The sequence below is a fragment of the Eubalaena glacialis genome, chromosome 6 (assembly GCF_028564815.1).
Source record: "Eubalaena glacialis isolate mEubGla1 chromosome 6, mEubGla1.1.hap2.+ XY, whole genome shotgun sequence".
Classification (NCBI taxonomy): domain Eukaryota; kingdom Metazoa; phylum Chordata; class Mammalia; order Artiodactyla; family Balaenidae; genus Eubalaena; species Eubalaena glacialis.
This window is the reverse complement of record NC_083721.1, coordinates 43,453,446-43,477,593: the sequence shown is the minus strand read 5'-3', so window position 1 is coordinate 43,477,593 and position 24,148 is coordinate 43,453,446. Positions and strand designations below refer to the sequence as shown.

Below are 24,148 nucleotides of genomic sequence, written 5' to 3'. Positions count from 1 at the left end.
TAGAGACATAGACGTAGAGAACAAATGTATGGATACCAAGGGGGAAAGGAGTGGGGAGGGAGGAACTGGGAGATTGGGATTGACACATATAATTTATTGACACTATGTATAAAATAGACAACTGATGGGAACATACTTTATAGCACAGGGAACTCTACCTAATGCACTGTGGTAACCCAAATGGGAGAGAAGTCCAAAAGGGAGGGGATATCTGTATGTGTACGGCTGACTCATTTTGCTGTGCAGTGGAAGCTAACACAACATTGTAAAGCAACCATACTCCAAAAAAAATTAACAAAAATAAATAAATACTATGTAATATTAAAAGAAAAAGAATAGAAATGGCTAGAGGCAGACTTGTTTTTGCAGACATGAGATAAGAAATTAAGCTGACACAAATACCAGAAATTGTACTAGGGTTTTTAAATTATTATTATTATTTTTTTTTTTAAAGACTGAGGCAGCTTAAGAATATAAGGACTTACTGCTATGCAGGAAAATAATTTTTACATACCTAAGCAATTTTATTGTGAAGTCATTTGATATAAGAAGTGTTTCAGAATAAACTTTATGAATTTTCATATTTATATAAAACATCTCTCAAAGCCCTTCATGTTCAGGTTTATGCATCAAGAAGGTAAAGACAGGCTTCGTAGTAAAACAATCTGACATCAAGAGAGCGTAAGCTCCTTAAATTGAATAGCAGAAAAACACACTAGAGAAACCTACCATCAAAGCAAGAGAACAAAGCATAGTTATAGGCAATCTTGAACTTCACTTTAGGTGAGTAGCTGGTTAGCTGAGGCTCTCATTTTTTTAATCATAGTCCTCCAAAGTGGTATGTACAAACTCCAGCAGACAATCCACTGGGACTGGGAAGTGAATATAATGACTTGTATTTTTATATAATTTTTTCTAATCTTTACAAAAAATTTAGGGGAGTATATGCAAAATACAGGAGAACATGTATATAATTGTTAAGGGCTGAAACTTTTCCCCTTAAAATTCATGTTGAAGCCCTAACTCCCCCCTCCCCCGCCCACTCTCCCATCCCAGTACCTCAGAATGTGACTGCATGTGGAAAAAGGGCCTTTTCAGAGGTGACTAAGTTAAAAGGAGCCCTTTAGGGTGGGTCCTAATCCAATCTGACTGGTGTCCTTATAAAGAGGAAATTTGGGCACACTGAGACACTAGCAGCAGCCATCTGTAAGCCAAGGAGAGAGGTTTCAGACAAGGTTGCCAACACCTTAATCTTGGACTCAGGCTTCAGAACTATGAGAAAATAAATTTCTGTTGTTTAAGCCACCCAGTCTGTGGTACTTTTTTGTTATGACAACCCTAGCAAACTAATACAGTAACTTTATATTTAATGTATACTAAAAATGCTTACTGAAGAGGATGTATAAAATTTGGAGACCACTGGTTCGTTTACCCAGAACATAAATTGTTTCCTCATCAGCACACAAAAGGAATTTACAACTCATGCTCTAAACTGGCAAATGATTTTCTTCATATTTTCCCTTTAATATAAACTGATCCCCTTCACTAAAGGAAATTCATTTCTGATTTACTATTTTTTCTCAAAAAAATATACTTCTATTATTGTTTCCACAAAGACAATGGATTATTGTTATTTTGATAATTTACACCATTCTTTAATGTAAGGTTTGAAATATATGAATTTATTTTTTGGATCCACTAGAATGTATTTCTTGATAAATTAGAATGTCAGTATTAGCAGAATCTCAATTGCAAAGCATACTTCAGTTAGAGAAAAACTTAAATAGTAAAGCCAAGGATAACAAAATGTATAACCTACAGCTTTATTTGTATAAGCAGTTTCACTTTTGATAAGTTTTGCCATCTGGAAGCATAGTATTTCTTTAGTGTGGAATGGGAGAACCTAACATAAAAAGCGTAGCATATAGAACCAAGTTTCAAATAAAATAAAATATTGTCATAGTAAAAGAACACTTAGTAAGAGATCAGCCTCAAATATAATGGCATATTCAATTGTTGAATGTCTCTCGACTATTCACAGAAAGTTTTACAAATTAGGTGAATTCTATTCCATCATTTGACACTTAAAAGAGCATTTCATTTTAAACTTGCAGAAAACATGGCACTTAATTTTTACAAAATTATGAATTTGCTTCCTCCATTATAAAAGTAGACAAATTACAAAAAACTAGTTTGAAAAATTGAGGAAAACACACAACCAATAACTAAAAAATTCACTATTAGCATTTTGCAACATTTCTTTCTAGTGTTGCTTCTAAAAATAGTTTTCTACTTAAATCAACTACATACAAAATTGTATATATGTTATATATGCATTTTACACATAAAATTATAGAGAATTATCTTTCAAAAAAGTGAAACTATCTTTTGGTTAGTAGCTTTACCTTAACAAGAGACAGACATCAAGTCATCTAGAAACATAAGGTGATACGATGTATGTTTAACTGCCTTTAAAATGACAATGTTCTTTCCCACATGTATAAAAAGGCATGCAGAGAAAAAAGTTTTTCATGTAAAGTAACAAAAAATTTATCATTTTAATCTATCGATTTAAAATGTCAACAATCATATTTTTAAAAATTCTTTATTTTGTTACCAAAAAGAAATCATTTAAGTTTCTCAAATGAAAAGCAAAACAGCATACTGATGAAATTATTTTTATTGTGTGAAAATGTCATAATTCATAATGATTAAGAATAAAAATGCAGCATATAAAAAAATAGGCATTTACTTGTTCAAAGCCACCTGGATTTACAAAACTTTAAAAATATTTTTAGAATGCTTTAAGAATACAAATTAATTTTTGAGAGAGATATAAAACATTTATTCCATTTTATCATATATTTAATTTCAAAATCTTGAAAATGATTTTTATTTATTTTTATTAAATGGACTCAGTAATTATTGTACACTACAGTAATCACTGGTAGGAAACAAAAATTTTAAAGATTTATATCTATTCCCAAACTAGATGAATATTAAAAATGGCAAAAGTGTTAGTTTAGGTTTTAGAAAATGAATAAATGTAAATTTTACAAAAAGGAACCAAAAAAGATATACAAACAAGTTTTTTCTCTAAAATCCAATTCAAAATTTACATTCTGTCTTCTTGTGTTGCTTTTCCTTACACTTCAGTCACGTATCAAATTTAGGTTGTTATGAATTTTGTATCTGAAATAGCATGCTTTTTCTACTCAGTGTGCTAAGTAGTTCCCATGTACAAAACTCCAAAAAACTGCATATGATGCTGACTACAGTAGTAAGTGACCTGATTAATAAACGCGTTCAATGAGTTAAAAAATGTGAATAAAATGTGATGCTCTAAAGGAAAATTTTAAAAGTAAATAATCGTATCAAACTGTCTTAGACATACCTAATCATGTTATTGTCAGATACCAGTATAAGTCTGTTATCAGTACAAGTTGCCAAACTGACCAATTTTAACAAGGTGATTACTGTTTAGGGCAGGGGTCCCCAACCCCCGGGCTGCAGACCGGTACCAGTCCTTGGCCTGTTAGGAACCGGGCCACAGAGCAGGAGGTGAGGGGCGGGCGAGCAAGCGAAGCTCCATCTGCCGCTCCCCATTGCTCCCCATCACTCACATTCCCTCCTGAACCATCCCCCCACCACCGCCCGTGGAATAATTGTCTTCCACGAAACCGGTCCCTGGTGCCAAAAAGGTTGGGGAATGCTGGGTTAGAGTATTTTCACCTTGATGTAAATGGATGCTTTTAATTAAACATTTGAATCTATTATTCAAAATATATATCTAAAAGTTTGTCTAAATGCCAGATGAGGAAAGAATTCTATAGATGCCGTTCTTCAGTGCAAGAGAAGTACTATTATTTTAAATTAAGTAATTATTTTGGAATTATTTCTTTATAAATGTAATTTAAACCAACATTTCATTCTTATTTCTTCAGTACCCAAGTATTTCCCGGTTATAAAATAAAGTCTCTGGACTACAGTAGCTTTTCCGGTCTTTCTGCCTTTAATTTCAAGGCAAAAAAGAATTAGAATAACCTAAAAGAGTCACTGAAGCTTCTGATAGAACAAGGGAGTGAGAAGGAGCACCCTGATCTCTGAAAAGATCTAGTCTTTGAAAGAGGTGTTTATTGGGACTTGTAATAATATCTCAGAAAACATTTTTATTAATTTAAAAAGCATTTAAGTCAAAAGGTATTGCAAGTGTCTCTCATTTATTGGGAACATCACCAAAGAAAACAAACAACAACAAAAATTCAATTAATTAATTAGTGCTTTCAAATAACATAATTTGGTAAAATAAAAATATGAGAATAGATTTTAAAAAGATATCTTAAAATAAGGTAAAATTAGGATGTATATTTCAAGAACAGTACTATTATAAAACATACCTCAAACCATATAAATATATCCTGTTTGTATAGCTCATGTCTGTCAAGTAAATCAACTCCATTTTCCAGACACAATTTAAACAAAGCATCTATAGAAAAGTGCACAGTCAATATCTTAGTAATTAAAATTCTTAAACCAAAGTTTTAGAAAAATATAAAAAGTTAAAAATTTAGGTTATAAATTCCTAAGAATTCCCTTTCCATGCACATATATCTTACAAATGTTTAAGATACAGAAATAAAGACTATTAAACAAATAGTAAAGAAAGTGTACAGAGTCCATTGGCTCTTTTTCTGAACAGCTTTTCCTTCAGGAATATGCCCATGAGTGGGGATGTATAAATCAGAGTCAACAGTAATTTTTGCTAACTTGGTCCAAATGCTTGTCCCATTTGCTGGTCATTTTGCTTCTTTTTTTTCTTTGAACCATGAAGACCATGGGTAAGTAATTATCAAAACAGTCAGGTCTTTGGCTCACTGATACTGCTACAGTTGTCTTGCCCCAGTCATCGATGTTCAGGGTTTTTCTCCTTTGAGAAAGAAGGTCCTCCAGCTCATCTTGCCGACCTTAACAGAGCGCATCCACATGAGCTGGTTATGATATGACGTCGTGAGAATCACTGTTAGGTCTCTGTCGCACAGCCAGGGGAGGCAGTGGCTTCCCGTAGAAGTCTGTGCAAAGAAGGGGTACCAAAAATATACAAGTGTTATGGTAAATCAAGATTTCTGACACAATTAATTAATTTCCCCCTTTAAAAGAGTAAGACACTCTGACTTTACAGGTGAAGCAATGGTTGGGGAGGACAGGGGAAAGAAAAGGCAGAATCCAAAAAAACTTGAATAAATTCAAAACACAACCACTAGGGTAAATTCATAACTCTAGGTTATAAATTATTCTCTACTTGATTTAATAAAAAGCTGCACTTAATGTATATATTATTATTGTTTCCAATTAAGTGTTCACATTAGAACAAAACAAACAACAAACATCTAAAATTTATGGAACCTATTGCCAAAGCCCTGATAAAATCAGTATTTGTACAATCCATGTCCTTCTCCAATGGCTATTACTTCTAGGAATTTGCAGAGAAAATTTCATTAATTATCTTAGTGTTCTGGTACATAGGAATCTTTTACAATGATGCTTCAATATAGTTCATTGATTTAGGGCATATTTGATACAGAAACAGTCTTAATTTGTACTTCATAATAAGTTCCTAGCCCTTAATTATCATAAATTTAGGTTTATAAATTTAATAGCATATGGAAACCTTCAGTAAGTAAGTATTTTCTGGCCTATTACATTAAAAATTATTCTAGAAGCACAGGTGTTCAAGATTACTTGAAATAAATATATTAAAAATATATTTAGGGGCCCATTTCCAGTTCTGCATGTGCTGGAGTTTAGCTAAGCTACTCCATGGTATTGCTACCTCAGCATCTATTTTGTCTGGCCAAGTGGCCTGTGGGGGCGTTAAATAGATACTAGCACCTCATGCAAGAACATGCTCTAGAAAACAGCCTGCAGAATCACAAGTAAATGCTAAGTTCCTGATATGACTTCCCCAATGGCCTTCGTGATCAACTGTCTCCCTCGCCTTCCCTTAGATAATACCCCAGAGGAACTTACCAAAACTCCGCTGTTTTGGTTTGAACTGACCCATCTGGCCTTAGCCTGGGAACCCCAAAGCACTCCACCCACAGGCCCTAATACAGGCATGTTGCCCAGGTGCTGCAGTTCTCTCTGCCTACACCTTGCCTTGACCTCCCACATCCCACTGTGGAACCCTTGAAGCATGTCATGTACTTCCTCCAGGACCTGTGAGTAATTTCTCTATTTCAATTTCTCTTCTGGTCTTTTTGAACTGAGGCCAGGGGCTCTACTTAACAAACATTAATTTAGCAAAGTCCTAACAGCATTTAAGAGGCTTGGAAGTCACTCCATACTAACGAGAAGTAAACAGCTGAAAGACTAAAAAATCACCAGTTCTTCTGGGATCCATAAGAGAGGGGAGGTCACAAAACAAACCACTGCCCTCAATATTGGAGAGACAGGCAAACACAGGAAGTCTCAGTTTACCAGGCCAGACATTCATGAATGGAAAGTGCTGAGGGAACCAGTGCCCAGGTAGGAAAACCTGAAATGTGATTGACGAAATGCTAGATGCTCAGTGTGGACAAGCCTGAGAGTTAAAAACTCCAGGGAAATTAAGTCATAAGGGGGACCCGCCCCCCGATATTGTGAGATTCAGCTCCAGGAGCCTGAACAAATTCCCACAGTAAATACTGGAGAAAAACCCCCTCCTGCTCACAGCAGAGCAGGGGAAAAGGAACCATTATGAAATACCTTGGAGTATTTTGTTCTTAACAAGGCCTGCACTCAGAGGAAACTAGTTAACCAGAGCCTAACCCGCTGGGGTATTATCAGAACCTAACCCACCTGGGGAAGAGCAATAACCAATTCCAGCTGGCCCTAGCCATTCTGTGCCACTTAATGGGGGAGAAAAAAAATTTGAGAAACTCTTATGAAGTTAGCAGTCCAGAGGCACAGGCTCACTAAAAGACTTGAGACCTAATCACAGGAATATAGAATGCTTCCCCTGCCACCACACAGCACCATGGCATTACTAAAGGCCTATTTACAGTAGTTCCTCTTACCAAGTACATCATGCTGGACTATCAAGAAAGAAGTCCAGAAGGCAAAAACACAATTTGAAGAGACAGAGCAAGCATCAAAACAAGATATGGCACTGATACTGGAATTATCAGGCCAGGTATTTAAAACAACTATGACTAATCAGCTAAGGGCTTTAATGGATGAAGTAGACAGCATGCAAGAACAGATGGGAAGTGTAAGCAGAGAGATGGAAGTCCTAAGAACCAAAAAGAAATGCTTTTGGAAAAAGAGAAAAAAAACACTGTAACAGAAATGAAGAATGCGTTTGATGGGTTTATTAGTAAACTGGACATGGCTGGGAAAAGAGATATATATCAATAGAATCCTTGAAAACCAAAAAGCAAAAAGAACTGAAAAGAAAAAAAAGAGAACATCCGAGAACTGTTCAAGCCCCAAAGGTCTAACATACATGTAATGGGAATACCAGAAGGAGAAGAGAGAAAGGAGCAGAAGCAACATCTGAAGCAATAACGACTGAGAATTTCCTCAAATTAATGTCAAACACCAAACACCAGATTCAAGAAACTTAGAGAACACTGTGCAGGATAAATGCCCCCAAAACTACATCTAGGTGTATCATTTTCAAATTACAGAAAATCAAGGAAAAAAAAAAATCCTGAAAGAAGCCAGGGGGGAAAAACCACTTTTCCAGTAGGCGGACAAAGGTAAGAATTATATCCAACTTCTCCCCAGTAACCATGCAAGCAAGAAGAAAGTAGAGTGAAATTTTTTAAGTATTTAGAGAAAAAAAACTGCCACCAACCTAGAATTCTATACCCTGCAAAATTATTCCTCAAAAGTAAAAGAGAAATAAAAACTTTCTCAGAAAAACAAAAACTGAAGGAATCTGTTCCCATTAGACCTGCCTTGCAAGAGATGTTAAAAGTTCTTCAGACAGAAGGAAAATAATATACATCAGAAACTCAGATTTACATAAAGAAAGAAAAAGTATCAAAGAAGAAATATGTAAAGGTAAAATGAAAACTTATTTTTCATATTCTTAATTGATCTAACAAATAACAGTTTGTTCAAAATACTAATAGCAACAATGTATTTGATTATATACACTTATATGCATATCTCATGTACATATATGCTTATATATAAATGCTTATGTATGCTTATGTATGCTTATATATAAATGAAATGGACGATAGCAATGAAACAAGGGACAGGAGGAAAGAATTAGGATTCTTTGGTTATTGTAGGCATTCACACTACCCGTTAAGTTGTATAGTATTATTTGGAAGTGGACTTGGATTCGTTGTGAATGTATATAGCAAACTCTAGGGCTGCCACTAAAAAAAAGTCCATGACAAAGGAGGCAAGAATATACAATGGAGAAAAGACAGCCTCTTCAATATATGGTACTGGGAAAACTGGAGAGTTACATGCAAAATAAACTGGATTACCTTCTCACACCATATACAAAAATAAATTTTAAATGACTAAAGACTTAAATGTAAAATGTGAAACCATAAAAATCCTAGAAGAAAACATAGGCAGTACACTCTATGACATCAGTCTTAATGATATTTTTTGGATATGTCTCCTCAGTCAAGGGAAACAAAAGCAAAAGTAAACAAATGGGACTACATCAAACTAAAAAGCTTTTACATAGCAAGGAAACTATGAACAAAACAAAAGCCTACTGAATGGGAGAAGATATTTGCAAATGATATATCCAATAAGGGGTTAATATCCGAATATACAAAGAATTCATACAACTCAACATCAAAAAAACAAACAACCCAATTAAAAAATGGGCTAGAGGACCTAAATAGACATTATTCCAAAGAAAACAGACAGATGGCCAACAGACAAGTGAATAGTTGCTCAACATCACTATCATCAGGGAAATGCAAATCAAAACCACAATGAGATATCACCTCACACTTGTCAGAATGGCTATCATCAAAAACAACACAAATAACAAATGTTGGTGAAGATGTGGAGAAAAGGGAACCCTCATGCACTGTTGGTGGGAATGTAAACAGCACAGCAGCCACTATGAAAAACAGTATGGAAGTTCCTCAAAAAATTAAAAATAGAACTACCATACAATCCAGCAATTCCACTTCTGGGTATTTTTCCAAAAAAAACAAAAACACTAATTCAAAAAGACATATGCACCCCCATATTCATTACAGCATTATTCACAATAGCCAAGATACGAAACAACCTTAAGTGCCCATCAATAGACGAATGGATAAAGAAGATGTGATACACATACAAACACACACACACACACACACACACACACTGGAATATCACTCAGCCAGAAAAAAAAAAAAAGGATACCTTACCATTTTGACAACATGGATAGACCTAGAGAGTATTATGCTAAATGAAACAAGTCAGACAAATACTGTATGATATCACTAGCATGTGGAATCTAAAAAAAAACCAAATGAACAAACATAAAACAGAAACAGTCATAGATACAGAGAACAAACAGATAGCTGCTGGACAGGGGACATGGGTAGCAAGGGCAGTAGGGTGGGGTGTGGGGGGATGAGTGAAATAGGTGAGGGAAATTAAGAGGTACAAATTTCCAGTTACAAAATAAGTGAGTCACAGGGATGAAATGTACAGAGTGGGGAATATAGTCAATAATAACGTAGTATCTTTGTATGGTGACGAAGGTGGTCAAAAGGTACAAACTTCCAGTTATAAAATAAGTAAGTACTAGGAACGTAATGTAAAGCATGATTAATTAATTAACACTGTTGTATGTTATATATGAAAGTTGTTAAGAGAATAAATCCTAACAGTTCTCCTCACAAGGAAAGTTTCTTTTTCTTTTGTCTTTATCTGTATGAGATGGTGGATGTTCACTAAGTTTATTGTGATAATCATTTCATGATGTATGTAAGTCAAGTCATTATGCTGTATACTTTAAACTTATACAGTGCTTTAAATCAATTATATCTCAATAAAACTGGAAGGAAAAAATAAAAAATAAATAAAATAATGAATCTGAATAAATTTCAATGTAAGAACGAGAAATAGAAAATTACCATTAGGCAAATACCACAGTAATAATTATTGCAGACACAATCCAATGATGGAGGCTAAAACTAGTAGGCTAAAGTTTGTGGAGAACAGAATATTTGCATAATCTCAAAGAATCACTTCTAAAATATTTACTAATTACAAAGAGGGAAAACAGTAACATTTTACAATGTGGCAAATACCACCTTATCCAAATGATCAAGGTTAACACCACCAGTAATGAGACATACCAACATCATGTACCCCCTATTTCAAACATTTTGAACATCAGTTTGGTTAAACAGTCAGATTTGCTCTTGTGTCATCAGTCTGCAGCCTCTACCAGAGTGTACCATAGACAATACTTGATTTGCCACAGCTATATCATTACTTAACAAAAAAATTTTTTAAATAATAAACTGTATATTCTTGCCTCTTTAAAAAAAATTAGGAGAAAATGATTGTTCAAGCAACTATAAATTTAAAGCAACTACTAAGCTGCAATGATGCTCTAACAAATCTTAATGTAATAGTATAATATAATGAATTCAAAGTATGGATTTCAAAGCTGGACAGACCTAAGTTCAAATCCTGATTTTGCCACTTATAGCTATGTGACCTTGGGGTATAGGTTCCTCACACAAAAAATTGCCCGTCTTACAAGGCTATTAGAAGAACTAAAATGAGATAATGTACCTAAAGTGCTTAGCAATATGCCAGTCACATAGTATATACAGTTATTACTATTGCTATAATTAAAATTATAACAGAGACAATTATTTTGATAAATTTAAAGTATGCCTTTTCTAACTTCTTGATTTCAAAATTAATGAGAATTATAACACATAACAGAACTCAAGATTAAACCAGAATGAATACCGTTTCTATTATGTTTTACTTCTGGAATTTAAAAGTACCCTACTAAAAAGATAAATCACATACACATGGCAAGAAGTATCTTTTTCCCTCCCAAGAAATTATATTTTTTTTGCAGTTGATGCTGTATTATTTCATTGACAGAATTAAATCATTCTACACAAAATAGGTTTCTTATTGCCTTAAATGTAGGGGATATAAGTTGATCATAGTGCCCAACTGATAGGACCAAATTAATTGACACCCATTTTTATAAAGGGCTTCAAACTTTTTAACATACAAAATTTAATCTTCATTCATGTTTTAAGATTTGAAAATATTCTTTAGTTTTGCACTTGGTAGTTTTGGCTAACAGAATCTTGGATTTATTTCTCATAATGTGTAACACATAACATGTTGATGAAGTACAGATTGAGAGTATTTACGAAGTGAAGAATGCATCTGTCTTACCTGTTACACAGAGTGAGGTTTACAGAAAGTAAAAGAAATTAGAAAAGTAATAAAATTAAATTGCCATCAAGGTAAATGTCTCTAATCAAAGAACAAATAAGAATCTGCCTTAATTCCTAATTTGACTACAACAAATTGTTTTCATCTCAGTAAACTTTAAGTGCCAAACCCAAATGTAGTTAAATTTTAATTATTTACCCTTGTTTGTCATGTATCTGTTGTCTACTTGCCATCAACCACATTCAAATAAATGTGTACAAAGTTAGGGAAGAGAAGAGGATGAGATTATAAAATTGGCAACTATCAGCATCTCAGATGAAAATCTCATGATACACACTAAAAACTAATTTAAGGTTTTTAATTAAAATTTTAAATTTATTATACCTACTTTCTTCTCCGTTAATGAAAGCAGAGTTGATTGTACATTTTTTTTTTACCTAGATAAGGTATACTTTGCCTTAAAATTTATGAGAAAAAATAATAAAGATATTTTAAAACTTGTGAAGTTAGGATGTCTAATTCTTTGCTCTGAGTAGTTAAATTTATTGATACATACTTAAAATTAACTGATATATTAGAACAATGGTGGTCTTAAACTTAACGAATTGATTATAATTCTTTCCCAGGAGTTCTAATTTAAAAATAAATACAGGAAAGCAAAGAAAAACAAAACAAAAACAAACAACAAAAAACAACCTCTTTTTTACTTGCTTCTAACTATAATGTTCCCCCTAGATGCTACCATTAGTTCTTTTCTCCTTATTCTACATACTTTCCCTCAGAAACAGGAAACTATCATTCTTTCAACTGCATTCATTCAGTAAACAATTACAGAACATGTATTACAGTACAAAGCATTCCTATTGTGTGATGACAACAGGAAAAAAAAAAAAAAAACTACCTACATACCCTCCCACCCACCTGTGTCCCTTTTCTCCAGAGCTCCAGAATCTTATTTGTACTGGCTTATAGAAATTTCCAAATAGATAAGCCTACAGACACCTCCAGAGCAGGTTTCCTTCCTCCTCATGTATTTTCAGTCTTAGAAATAGCACCAACCTTCTAGCACCTTGAGCCAAATAATTTCCTGTTCCTCTCTCCTTTTAGCCCATACATCCATTCATCATATAGTACTTATAACTGTTCAAATATTCCTTGCATACATTTTTATTCTCCATTCCAATTCCTATTCCTCACTTTTCACTCTGACTACTGCAACAGCTTCTAACTGGGATCCTTACCTCAGGTGTGACCACAATCTAGTCTATACTTTACATTGTGACAAAAATTATTATCCTAAACAATAAATCTTGTAATACTATTTCTCTGCTAAAAATGTATAGTGTCTCCTGTAAAATTATAGCAAGTCCAGACATCTTACCATACATGTGAGGCCCTAAACAATCTGGCTATAAGCCATAATTCGAGGATAAGCACTCTCTGTAACTTTAAATTTCCTCTTTCTTACCCATTCTACCCACATGAACCTAAGCTCTAGTCACAAGTAACTTCATACTATTTTCCAAATAAGCAATGTCTTTTCCCACCTCTCCACCTCCGAATAGTCTGTTTCTTCTACTTACTGACTCTTCTCATTCTTCAAAGACCCAGTTCTAATACCACTTTCACTGTCTAGGCGGTTTGTGCACAGTACTCCAATTGTACACCATAGAACCTTTTACCATACATTGTGAATTGTCACATATACTATAGTAAGCTGGAGTGTTATCTTTTATGTTAGACTAGGATCCCCAGAAAAGTAGAATTTACGTCTTATTCATCTTGGCATCACCAATGTTTTAGGTGGTGTCAGATACAAAACAGTTGTTTGTTGGATGCCTAATTCAGTAAGAAAAAATAGTACCTGTTATATGAGAAATTAATATTTTTCTCTATATACATGTATTTATATATATTCAATGTGTTGTTAGAAACAATTAGGTAATGCTAATATATCTGTGTATAAATACATGCACACATGTATATGTATTTATACACACATATATTAGCATTATCTAATTGTTTCTAACAACACAGTGAATATTTAAACTGATAATGTAGTCTAGCATACACAATTTCAGAGTGTAATAAAACAGGAATTAACCTATTATAGTCAATAAAAACATCATGATGTAAAGTCAGCAACCAAAAAGACATGTGATTTCATTGTAATTTTGATATAGTCTAAGAACAAACTGTCTTTAGAATTGAAAAAAATCTTTTAATTTTCACTAATGATTATGAAGAAATATTTCATTATTGACACAGTATTCAGAAAAAGAAAGCAACCAGCACATTTAAATTTATATACTTTTTGAATAAAATATTTTATACAGTTCAATATAATTTCAAATTATATATAATGCTTTTCTAAAGATTAAACTTCTGAATTTTTTTTCCCCTAGTAAATGGGTCTTCTTAGGAAACCAAGTTCTAGATTAGGTAAACAGAGCTATCAGAAAGGAGATGAAATGTTCTTGATAAAGAAGTTTATTGAGTTACTATATATATATAAAATTATCCTTCTGCATTTTAGAAATATTTTATTAAAAGAATCTGGGCTGATGGTCTGAAATCAGAACTTCTGCCTGTTGTATAAGGCAGTTCTCTACTCCTAACTGTCCTTTCTCTAGTTTTCCAGGTAAAGTTCTTATGCCCTATACTGGCTGTACTAAACCTTGTGTTAATTTCATCCAAAAAAAAGTGTTTTCTTTAGTCAATGAAGCCTTTAGTAACTTTCTATTTAGCTGAACTTTATTTGGCTTACTGATTTGGTCTCTGATCTTACAAACTGTGTTACTCTTTACTTCACTGTAATATACAGCAGCTGAGTATCATTAGAAGCAGAGAAAGAACAATTATGTGGCATTATCATTGAGTATATTGAGCATATATAGGACAATGGAGTTTTTAACACTATAATTGTACTGTCTCATATTTAATTTAAGTTATTTAAAAATCTTTCCCTTTTACAACTATTTACATTAATATATAATGGATAAACACAAGCTCTGACGGTCTTTACCTCTGTATTCTAAGGTAAAGGTCAAATCAAATTATATAGAGGCAAAGGGCACTTAGGAATAAAAAAATAAATAAATGAAAAAAAGTGAAGTATAATGAAAAAGGATGGTTGTGGATTTGAAAGGCTTCCAAAAGTAAAAGTTTGTTGAAGTAATGAGGTAAAGAAAAGTGAATGTGATACGTAGAGCTTTGAAAACTGATCCTTTTGCATTACCATTATGACGTGTTTCACCAAGAGGCTCAAGTTTTGGAAGTCTAGTGACTTTGGGGGTTCCCCAGCCAACTAAAGAAAAAGAAAAACATTTAAAAACACTGTTAAACAATATCTCTTTAGGTCTGTTGAGAGGATCCCTTTCTTGACAGAAATGTATGTAACTTCAATATCAATTCATATATACTGAATGATGCAGTACTGAATAACCATAAACCCATTTTAAATGGCTTCTATTTAAAAATGTAATTATAGGTTGGTAATATCTGCTTAAAGTTTTTATTTACCTTTCGTTAAAAATATAAGCATCCTCACTACCATCATAAATAACCTTAGGCTACTATTCTAACCCCCAACAGAGACTAAAAGAAATGTACACTTACTAAATGGAATACTAGAAATGAGTCTTAAAATAATTCTCAAAGGAAAATGTTACCATCTAAAGCCTTCTAGCAGGGCTAAAAGGAAACTATAAACATATACGTTTGATATTTATTGAGTATGTGAGGTACTATGCCCAGTGCTAAAAAATTACAATTATTGTGCAGTTAGTATGTCCCAGTGCTTTATATGCAGTATTCCACTTAATCCTCATAACAGCTTAGAAGGTCGGGATGAATGTTGGAAATATAATGGAAACACTCACACATCTTGGTTTCAAATGTTAACTTTCAGGATGAAAGATCCAATTTTTTAAAAGCTCATGTTAGCCATCCATTCCTTAAACTTAAATTCCTTTTAGCAATCTGGGTACTGATATTTCAAATAGGACTTGAATCCATTATAAGAAGTGCTTAGGTAAAGTTTTCTTATTAATTTTTACTTATTTTTTTACTTTCATAAAACATTTTTTCTGAGTAAAAAAGCAATAGATATTTATGTTGATAAATTCTGAACAAAGTAGATGGAGCAAAGAATTCTACCTTTTTCACAATTCACAAGATGATAAATATACTGAATAAAAACTGCATAATTTCTTTCTTTTTCTTCAATGTTTAAAGCAGTATTTCTAAATTCAGTATCAACATCAGTTTACTCACCAGGAGGAGGAGGTGGGGGTGGTGTTGGACTCTTAGGAGCAGAGTCATCTGTATTAACAGGTTCTACACGGTGGCTCCTTTTCATTCTTAGTTTCTTAGTTTTCTTTTTACTGTTATCTGTAAGAATATAAACATGAAACTTTATGCCTCTGTGAAGAAGTTACTTCTATAATAAAAACTAATGAACAGAATTAGAATATTGATATTATTATTACCATAGGAATATATCTTCAATTCAACTTAAAAATTGTTACCAATAATGAACTGTGAACTTGCCTTCACTAAGAATAAATTTTTAAATGATTGTTTATTGGACGAATGATTGATGAATATGACACAGATGGCAAAAAGCCATATTTTAAGTTCTATGAGAGGTGATTTGGAATACAAAAAAAGTCCAGATTTCCAAAAGTAACATTTTTTCCCCCAAATATCATACTAAGTAAATGGAATTATCCAACTGCAGGGATTTCCATGAAACTCAGAATGACCTGGGGAAAAAGGAGAGGTATTGGTTTGTCTCAGCAGGATATACAGAATGATTCTAGGTATAAGTCCAAAAATAATCCTTTGAAATGTGAAAAAACACCCCAATCAAATCTAATCACAATCAAATCTAATCACCCCAATTACATTATCCATGAAAATAACCCCCAAATAAGGTATGCCCAATATAAATATATGTAACCAAAACTCACATTATTAGACCTTACAGAATTGAATTTGTAATCTTTCTAAAAATAACTATTTACAGATTCTCACTTAAGCACATATGAACATTTTAAGTGCATCTGTGTTGTTAACATGTAAACTTTAACAACGTGAACCAGGATGGCATAGTAGTTAAATAACCAAACATCAAAGTCACTGAAATATTTTCACTGACAATCCCAAATTGCTAAATTTATATATATAATACATTTTCTAAAATGGAAATTATCTGTTATACAACAAGCAGCCAACATCTATGAAACCTATAAAGCAATGAGAAATACAAATATATTTAGAAACATTATTTTTCTAAATAAATTAGTATCACTTGAGATATTTTACTCTAGATAGAAACAGAGACATCTTTTTACAATTAAAGCTGTAAGCTTTACAGCTGGGAGAAAGGAAAGAGAGCCTCCAGAACCATATGGTACTTTAGGATGGGCAGTAGAACAGGGTCATGGACAAGCATAGGATACGAAGCAGAGGACCTGAAGTTGAGGGAAGCGTGTCTCAGTACAGCCACAGATGAGACGTATGATCTTAAATTACTCAACCTCTCCAAGGCCCTGGTTTCCTATTCTGTATAATGAGAGTAATATACCCGAGGATTGCTATGGTAAATAACATAGTGCTGTGTTAAATAATATTTTCAAATCATCTACCAAATCATTTTGTTCTTTAACAACATATTAGTGTTTGAAAGAGTTCTTCCAATATATTGAGAGGCCACTTTAAGTCTACTTTTTGTTTTACCCTGTTGATAGAGCGATATGGGTACAAATGTGGCTACCCTAACTTCCCAAATTACAAAACTATAACTTTCAAATCTAATTATTTCTATATAGCAAAATATCCATGTTAGCTAATCTGCAGCTCAGACCCTGAGATCTTATTTTCATAAACTCTTTGATACTGTACAAAAATTCTTATATACCATGGAACCATATTGCTAACTAGGAATGGCAAGGAAGCAATGATTATTGAGTATTTCCGATGTGTCAGGCCGTGTGCTAGGAACACTATAGGGTTACTTTTATTATAAGTAAACCTAAAAGCCTGGTGAAAAAAAAGATGACAACCCCATTTTAGAGAGGAAACGAGGACTGAAGAACACTATATAACGTAACATATATCTAGTAGATGAGAAAGTCTGGATGCTACCCCAGGTTGTCTTGAGTCCAAAGGCAGAGGCTCTCTCTATGATACCAAAAGATGTGAACTTCCTGTTAAATTACATAACCACTTAGAAAAAGTAAAGTAATTATGAATTGAAGATGTTGTATAATATTAAAATAAGAGTAATATGGCTATTTGATAAAGCTTTCAAAATGTTCAACTGATTATGTCTGCATCCTATAGAAATAACAAGTAAATAAAGGAAATGATGCTGATCATAACATTATGAGGATTAAGAAAAACGAAACAAACCTCCAAAAGCTTTAAAGGTTTTAAATACATTCCAAGGATTCCTGGGGCTATGCAATATTCCAAATTTTTGAAAATGAATTTTCAGCTGAAATTCTTTTAAGTTACAAAGGACTAGATTTTAAGGCATCATGAATAAAAACATAAATTAGCAAACTGACTAATGATTACCTAAAATTCAAGAGAAAACCATGATAAATAACGCATTTGGAGATGAAAAATCTTGCGATACATTTTTTATGAAAATAATCATGACAAGTGAAAGAGGTATTTTTAAGTTTTATATATATTATTTATGTTATATGTAATATATAAAGCTTAAAAATAAAATAAATATAAAAATAAATAAGTATATATATTTTTAATAACTAGATTTATCACCTGATTCTGATGACTGCTGGTCTGTCTCATCTTCATTTTCCAACTGCTGTGTTAATGCCTCCTTATAATTTTCTACTATTCCGAACTCATTGTTTTTTTGGCTACTGTCACTGATCTGGCTCTGTGTCTCTATTTGCTCACGCTCCATTTTATGTTTCAGGGGACAGCCATCACTGTCTTCCTCCACATTTTGCCTCTTTTTCTCTCTTTCAAGTTTTTTTTCATTCTGACAAAAATGAAATATATCATTTTTAATATAATGGTCACATCTAAGATAGTTTTAAGGGAGAAATCAAATAATCCAAGAGCATTCTGTAACTTCCAGGCAATGTGATATTTCTATTAAAAAATTATTTGTTGAATATATCATTAAAGCATGCTAATTGTCAAACATTCAGAAAACAGAGATAGTATAAAGAAAGAAAACAAATATTACCAGTAATTCCACAATCTAGAGATGACCACTGTTTGATATATAGTCACTAAGAGGTGCTTCTCTTTGCCTACCTCACACATGTACAGACATACACCATCCACAAACATACATAAATGTGATTGATTGTCTATATATACATATTTATGTATATTTTTAAACAAAAAAGAATTGAAATTTTAATTTAAAAATATACATTTCTTTCTTTGTCAATGAACCTATAAAGTGCTTAGAATATTGCATGACATGTACATAGTAAAGTGTTAGCTATGAAAATATTATATAATGCTATATGTGTAAGCCATTACTACTTTCATCAATTATACAATCGTTTTGAATGGTTCTATCATCTTATTTTACCAATACCCAATCAATGGACAAAGAAGTGATTTTCAACCTTTCACTATTATAAGAAATATAATTATTGAATTACTTCTTTAGAATAAATTCCTAACAGTCAAGCTGTTGGATCAATGAGTAAGCACATTTTAAAATGTGCCATACTACAAACTTTCCTTCAGAAAAACTAAAGTAAAATTACACCACAGGCAAAGGGTTGAGAGAGTATATTTTCCCATATCTTTTTTTTTGTTTTGGCCTTGCCACTCGGCACGTGGGATTTTAATTCCCCAACCAGGGATCGAACCCACACCCCATACAGTGGAAGCACAGAGTTTTAACCACTGGACTGACAGGGAAGTCCTCCCCATGACATCTTTTTTAATGCTTTTTTAATCATTATCAATCTTTTATATCTCTGCCAAACTAATAAATATTTTTTACCTCAGTGTTGATTTGATTTATCATTGAATATTTTTATTATCAATACAACTGAAGATAAGTTATTAAATATGCCTATTGCCATTTTAATTTTTTCTTTAAGGAACTACCCATGATAACCCAATGCCCGTTTTTCTACTAGAGTCTCATTATTTACACAGTAATTTTTTAAGGGTTCTTTTTTTGTTGTTCCCTGGGTCTCAAATATTTTTCATTAGGATTAGCTTGGATTTTTTTTCTGTCTTTAACTTTGTAGAACATCTCTTTAAATACTGAATATAATACGATCTACCTATTTTTCACTTTATGATTTGTGGCCTCATTGTCCTACTCTGAAAGTTTCAACGTCCTCCAAGTATATACAAATGTCTAACTTTATTATGTGAGTATTTTCAAGACTTCTTTTTTTATACATTTAAGTCTTTTGAAATTTAATTTGGTATACAGTGTTCAATAATTTTACTTTTTTCCAAATGAGTGTTCATTTGTCCCAATATCCTTTTCTCCCAGATTTGAAATGCCACATTTATCTTACACTAAATGCTTACATATAATTTGGTTTGTTACTATTGTTTCATTGATCTGTTTGTCTATTCTGGAACCAATACCTCACCATTTTTATTGTCTGTGATAAAATCAAAGGAATGAATGTAAGGTAATATTTTAAAGGAGAAGTTTCATGGGGAAGAAAAGAAAATTTGCCTGGTAAAAAAGAGAGACTATGGATAATTTATTTCCATTTATTTCATTCCTTTACTGATGATCTTCTTAAAACTACTGTATTTTAAAAGCATAATAATTGTACTTTCCCCATGCCACTAATTAATTCAGGGACTTAAATATAAGATATTTTGTGCTGTATACCAGTATTGTTCATATCTTTATATTGTGAAAAATACAACGTTGGTAGAAGTGCTAAGGCCTTCTAAGTAATTTACAACCATGGTACTATAAAATAACTGGTCATTATTTATAAGGTGAGCTTTATTACACATACAGAGTAAATCAATGTTTCAAAGTGAAAAACCAAACTTGATTTTCTTTTCCTCTACCAATATTTTTAAAAGAATATAAAACTTGACAAACACAATATTTAATACTATGGACACAAAACAATAGCTCAAGTTATTAAGATTGCTTTACTATACTTAGAAAAGCACACGCTTAAGGTAAATGCAATGGGGTTAATAAAAAGATTAAATACAGCTGACCTTCTAGTATTTAACTAACTTCAGACCAAATATCTCATATTACCAATTATTTTGCAAACACAAAGCAACACCAAAAACTCTACACTCATCTTCTTACCTGCGGAGCTGCCTCCCTCCTCAGCAGCAGCCCCAAGGAAGAAATAATCAGCCACCTTTCCGGATGAGTACCTGTGTGGAAGGAGGCAGTGACAGGGAAGAGGAATAGAGAACATACAGGCGGGTCCAGCAAGCCACCTGCCACATTAAGCTCTGAGGGAACGGAGAGGAGATTTACGAAGCTCTGCCACTGAGGAGGCATAGCTGCTGAAGATGATTAAAGCAGGGCCAATGCAAACTCCGAACACCAGTAGAAGATGAAAACAAAGACACAGATACACAGAGAGACAGACACAGACACACACACACACACACACATATAAAACCCTATAACTTCTTCATGATTAAAATCTACACATTAATTTTGGTAAAACTTCTGATATTTAAAATTAAAATAAATAATATTCAGATATAAGAGAATTTATTATAGTTTCAAACATTAAGTATCCTAGGAAAATAACTAGAAAATCATTTATGTACTATAATGCACCATAAGCATTTAAATATTACTGTAAAGGGATAGTAATAGCAATACAGGGATAAAGATAATGTAAATAAGAGTAAACATACTATTATCATATGAAATAAGTGACAAAAAAAATTTATCAGAACAGTAACTGTGATAGTTGCTACATTCAATCTTTATTTTCATTCTCAGTTAATTCTGAAGTCATCTTCCCTTTTTATACTAGATCAGAAGGTAAATTTGAAGAGGAAGAAAAAGCAGCAAACCTTTAACCCATCTCCCCCATTTAATTTCTTTTACAAATAATCTCTGGTGAAATACTTCTATCTCCCTGCCTCCTTTCTGAACTTCCAACTTTATAACTTAAGACATAAAAATTACATTTGCCACCATCCATACCTCAATGATTACAGATGCTATCGGCTGGAAAGGATTAACAATAATTGGTTCTGGGTCCAACTCAGCCAGACCACTGGTTCCATCGAGTTCAGCCTGCTCTCGCTCTCTTTGTTCTCTATTGTTTGAGGGAAAAAAATTGGAATTCCTTATGAGAAAATGCTGAACCATGTTTAAGAACATTTCCAATAGGTTTAAGGCTACTGAGTTCAGTAATTTAAACATCTGGACATGGCTTTGAATTACTGAGAGATTTTCAGATATCTTTATGCAGGTAACAGGCCACTATCCCCATGTTAAGATTAATCATTTGAATTTTAAAAGAAAGAAACGCTGACAGGACTTCCCTGGTGGCACTGTGGTTAATAATCTTCCTGCCAAGGCAGGGGACATGGGTTCGATCCCTGGTCCGGGAAGATCCCACATGCCGCGGAGCAACTAAGCCCGTGCGCCACAACTACTGAGACTGCGCTCTAGAGCCCGCGAGCCACAACTACTGAGCCTGTGTGCCACAACTACTGAAGCCTGCATGCCTAGAGCCTGTGCTCCACAACAAAGAGAAGCCATTGCAATGAGAAGCCCGCGCACCACAACGAAGAGTAGACCCCCCTGGCTGCAACTAGAGAAAGCCCACGCACAACAATGAAGACCCAACGCAGCCAAAAAGAAAGAAAGAGAGAGAGAGAGAGAAAGAGAGAAAGAAATTAAAAAAAGAAAGAAATGCTGACAAAAATGACATTCCCTATGACTGAGTTCTTAATCTCAGTGATGCATATTAATTATTTTTCTGTGTAACAAGGGTTTATATTTATCAGTTTATTAATAACCCTCCCAAACAAATGCTGTCCTCTTCACTGATGTTAACCAGATAAATAAGTCTTGTTGTTAACCTTCATCTTAAGAGCTGTGTCTAGTTATATATCATAAATGAACTAGATAACAACTGTTGCTTTGCATAAGTAGAAGAGGCTATAGAAATAAGTTGCCCTATATCACTTAGATTAAATAAGTATTTCTATATTAGTTACTACTGAGACTTTTATTACTCTGTGATTTAAAGTTAATGTTGCCCCATAGATGAAGGTAATAAGTTACTAAAAGAAGCAGCTGAAGATAGAAACATAACTATTGTAGATCTGCAACTAGACTGTATAACAATAGTATATAGTATAACAATGTCAATGTTCATTACTATGGCACTTATTAATTAAGTTCTATGATGGAAAGATATATCCTTTCATTCTGAACCTAGGAAGCCAAAATTTAGAGATCTGCAATTTACTACTTCTATGACCTTGGATATCTATCTGGATACCTGAGCCTCTGCCTTCCCATAAATGTGGATAAAATACATACTTCATAGGGTTATTTCAGGTAAAGTAATATATGTGAAAGCACTCTGTATATAAACATACTTACAGGACAGTCATTATTTTTTTTTAATTTTTTTTTTTTTTTTTTTTTTTTAATTTTTGGCTGCATTGGGTCTTTGTTGCTGTGCGTGGGCTTTCTCTGGTTGCGGTGAGCGGCGGCTACTCTTCATTGCAGTGTGCGGGCTTCTCATCGCAGTGGCCTCTCTTTTTGCCGAGCACGTGCTCTAGGCGTGCAGGCTTCAGTAGTTGTGGCAAACGGGCTCAGCAGTTGTGGCTGCGGGCTCTAGAGCGCAGGCTCAGTAGTTGTGGTGCACGGGCTTAGTTGCTCTGCGGCATGTGGGATCTTCGCAGGCCAGGGCTCGAACCCGTGTTCCCTGCATTGGCAGGCGGACTCTCAACCACTGCGCCACCAGGGAAGTCCCAACAGTCATTAATGTTACTCATTTATTAGTAAGCAATTTCAGGTATCTGGTATTAATATACTATTTTCAGATACCAATAATAGCTTGTTTCACTGTTTTTTCAAAAATACCCAAACCAACAAAAAAATCCAAACCTATTAGATTGTATTTAACAATAAAAAGTTTTTTTTTAAATTACTCCTGTCTAAATTTAATTATGCAGTCTCTGTTCAACAGAAGAGGACTCAGACCACAAGTGGCATGGCTAGGAGAAAGGAGGAAAGGGGAATGGGGTACCAGAAAAGCCTGCCATAACATGACCTGGAATATCTTTATGGAAAAAGTAAAAACTTGAAAAAAAATACTAATTAGATTTCTTTTACCCACCTCAATTTTTTTGTTCTTTTTGTTTTTCTAAGTGGAGGAAAAGCAAAGAAGCCTTTAGAAAAGTATGGCCATATATTTTATTTTTATAAATACACGGAAGGTATATTTGTATGAATGACTGGTTGTACTGAGCTTTATATCATGAAAATATACACTAGAATAGAAAATAAAGATTCTCATAGAAAAAAAAAAAAAGATTCTCATAAGAACTAAAACCTCTTATTGTTATCAAGAGAGACCGAGATGACTGACCTGCTCACGTTATTGAGCCCTTGAGGACAGAAGAGTTATCTCTCCAAATATTTTCCTTTAAGTCCTATCTCTGAATTAAATGAAAGATACCAGTAATCAGAGGATTTCCCTGACAGCATAAAGGAGCATCTCACCAAGGGCAGTTAGTGGGTTCTTGCCTACCA

The 24,148-nt window shown here is 33.4% G+C and overlaps 1 protein-coding gene across 1 annotated transcript in view; it reads right to left on the bottom strand.

Moving 5' to 3' along the window:
• Positions 1-4,288: 4,288 nt before the first annotated feature.
• Positions 4,289-24,148, bottom strand: part of ARL13B (ADP ribosylation factor like GTPase 13B) — a 72,872-nt gene continuing 53,012 nt past the window's right edge. The window contains exons 6-10 of the mRNA XM_061192997.1: positions 21,575-21,689; positions 18,190-18,415; positions 15,670-15,786; positions 14,633-14,701; positions 4,289-5,069 (exon numbers count right to left, since the gene is read on the bottom strand). Of these exons, the coding sequence (XP_061048980.1) occupies positions 4,993-5,069; positions 14,633-14,701; positions 15,670-15,786; positions 18,190-18,415; positions 21,575-21,689 (604 nt within the window). The 3' untranslated portion in view covers positions 4,289-4,992. The remainder of the gene's footprint in view (positions 5,070-14,632; positions 14,702-15,669; positions 15,787-18,189; positions 18,416-21,574; positions 21,690-24,148) is intronic.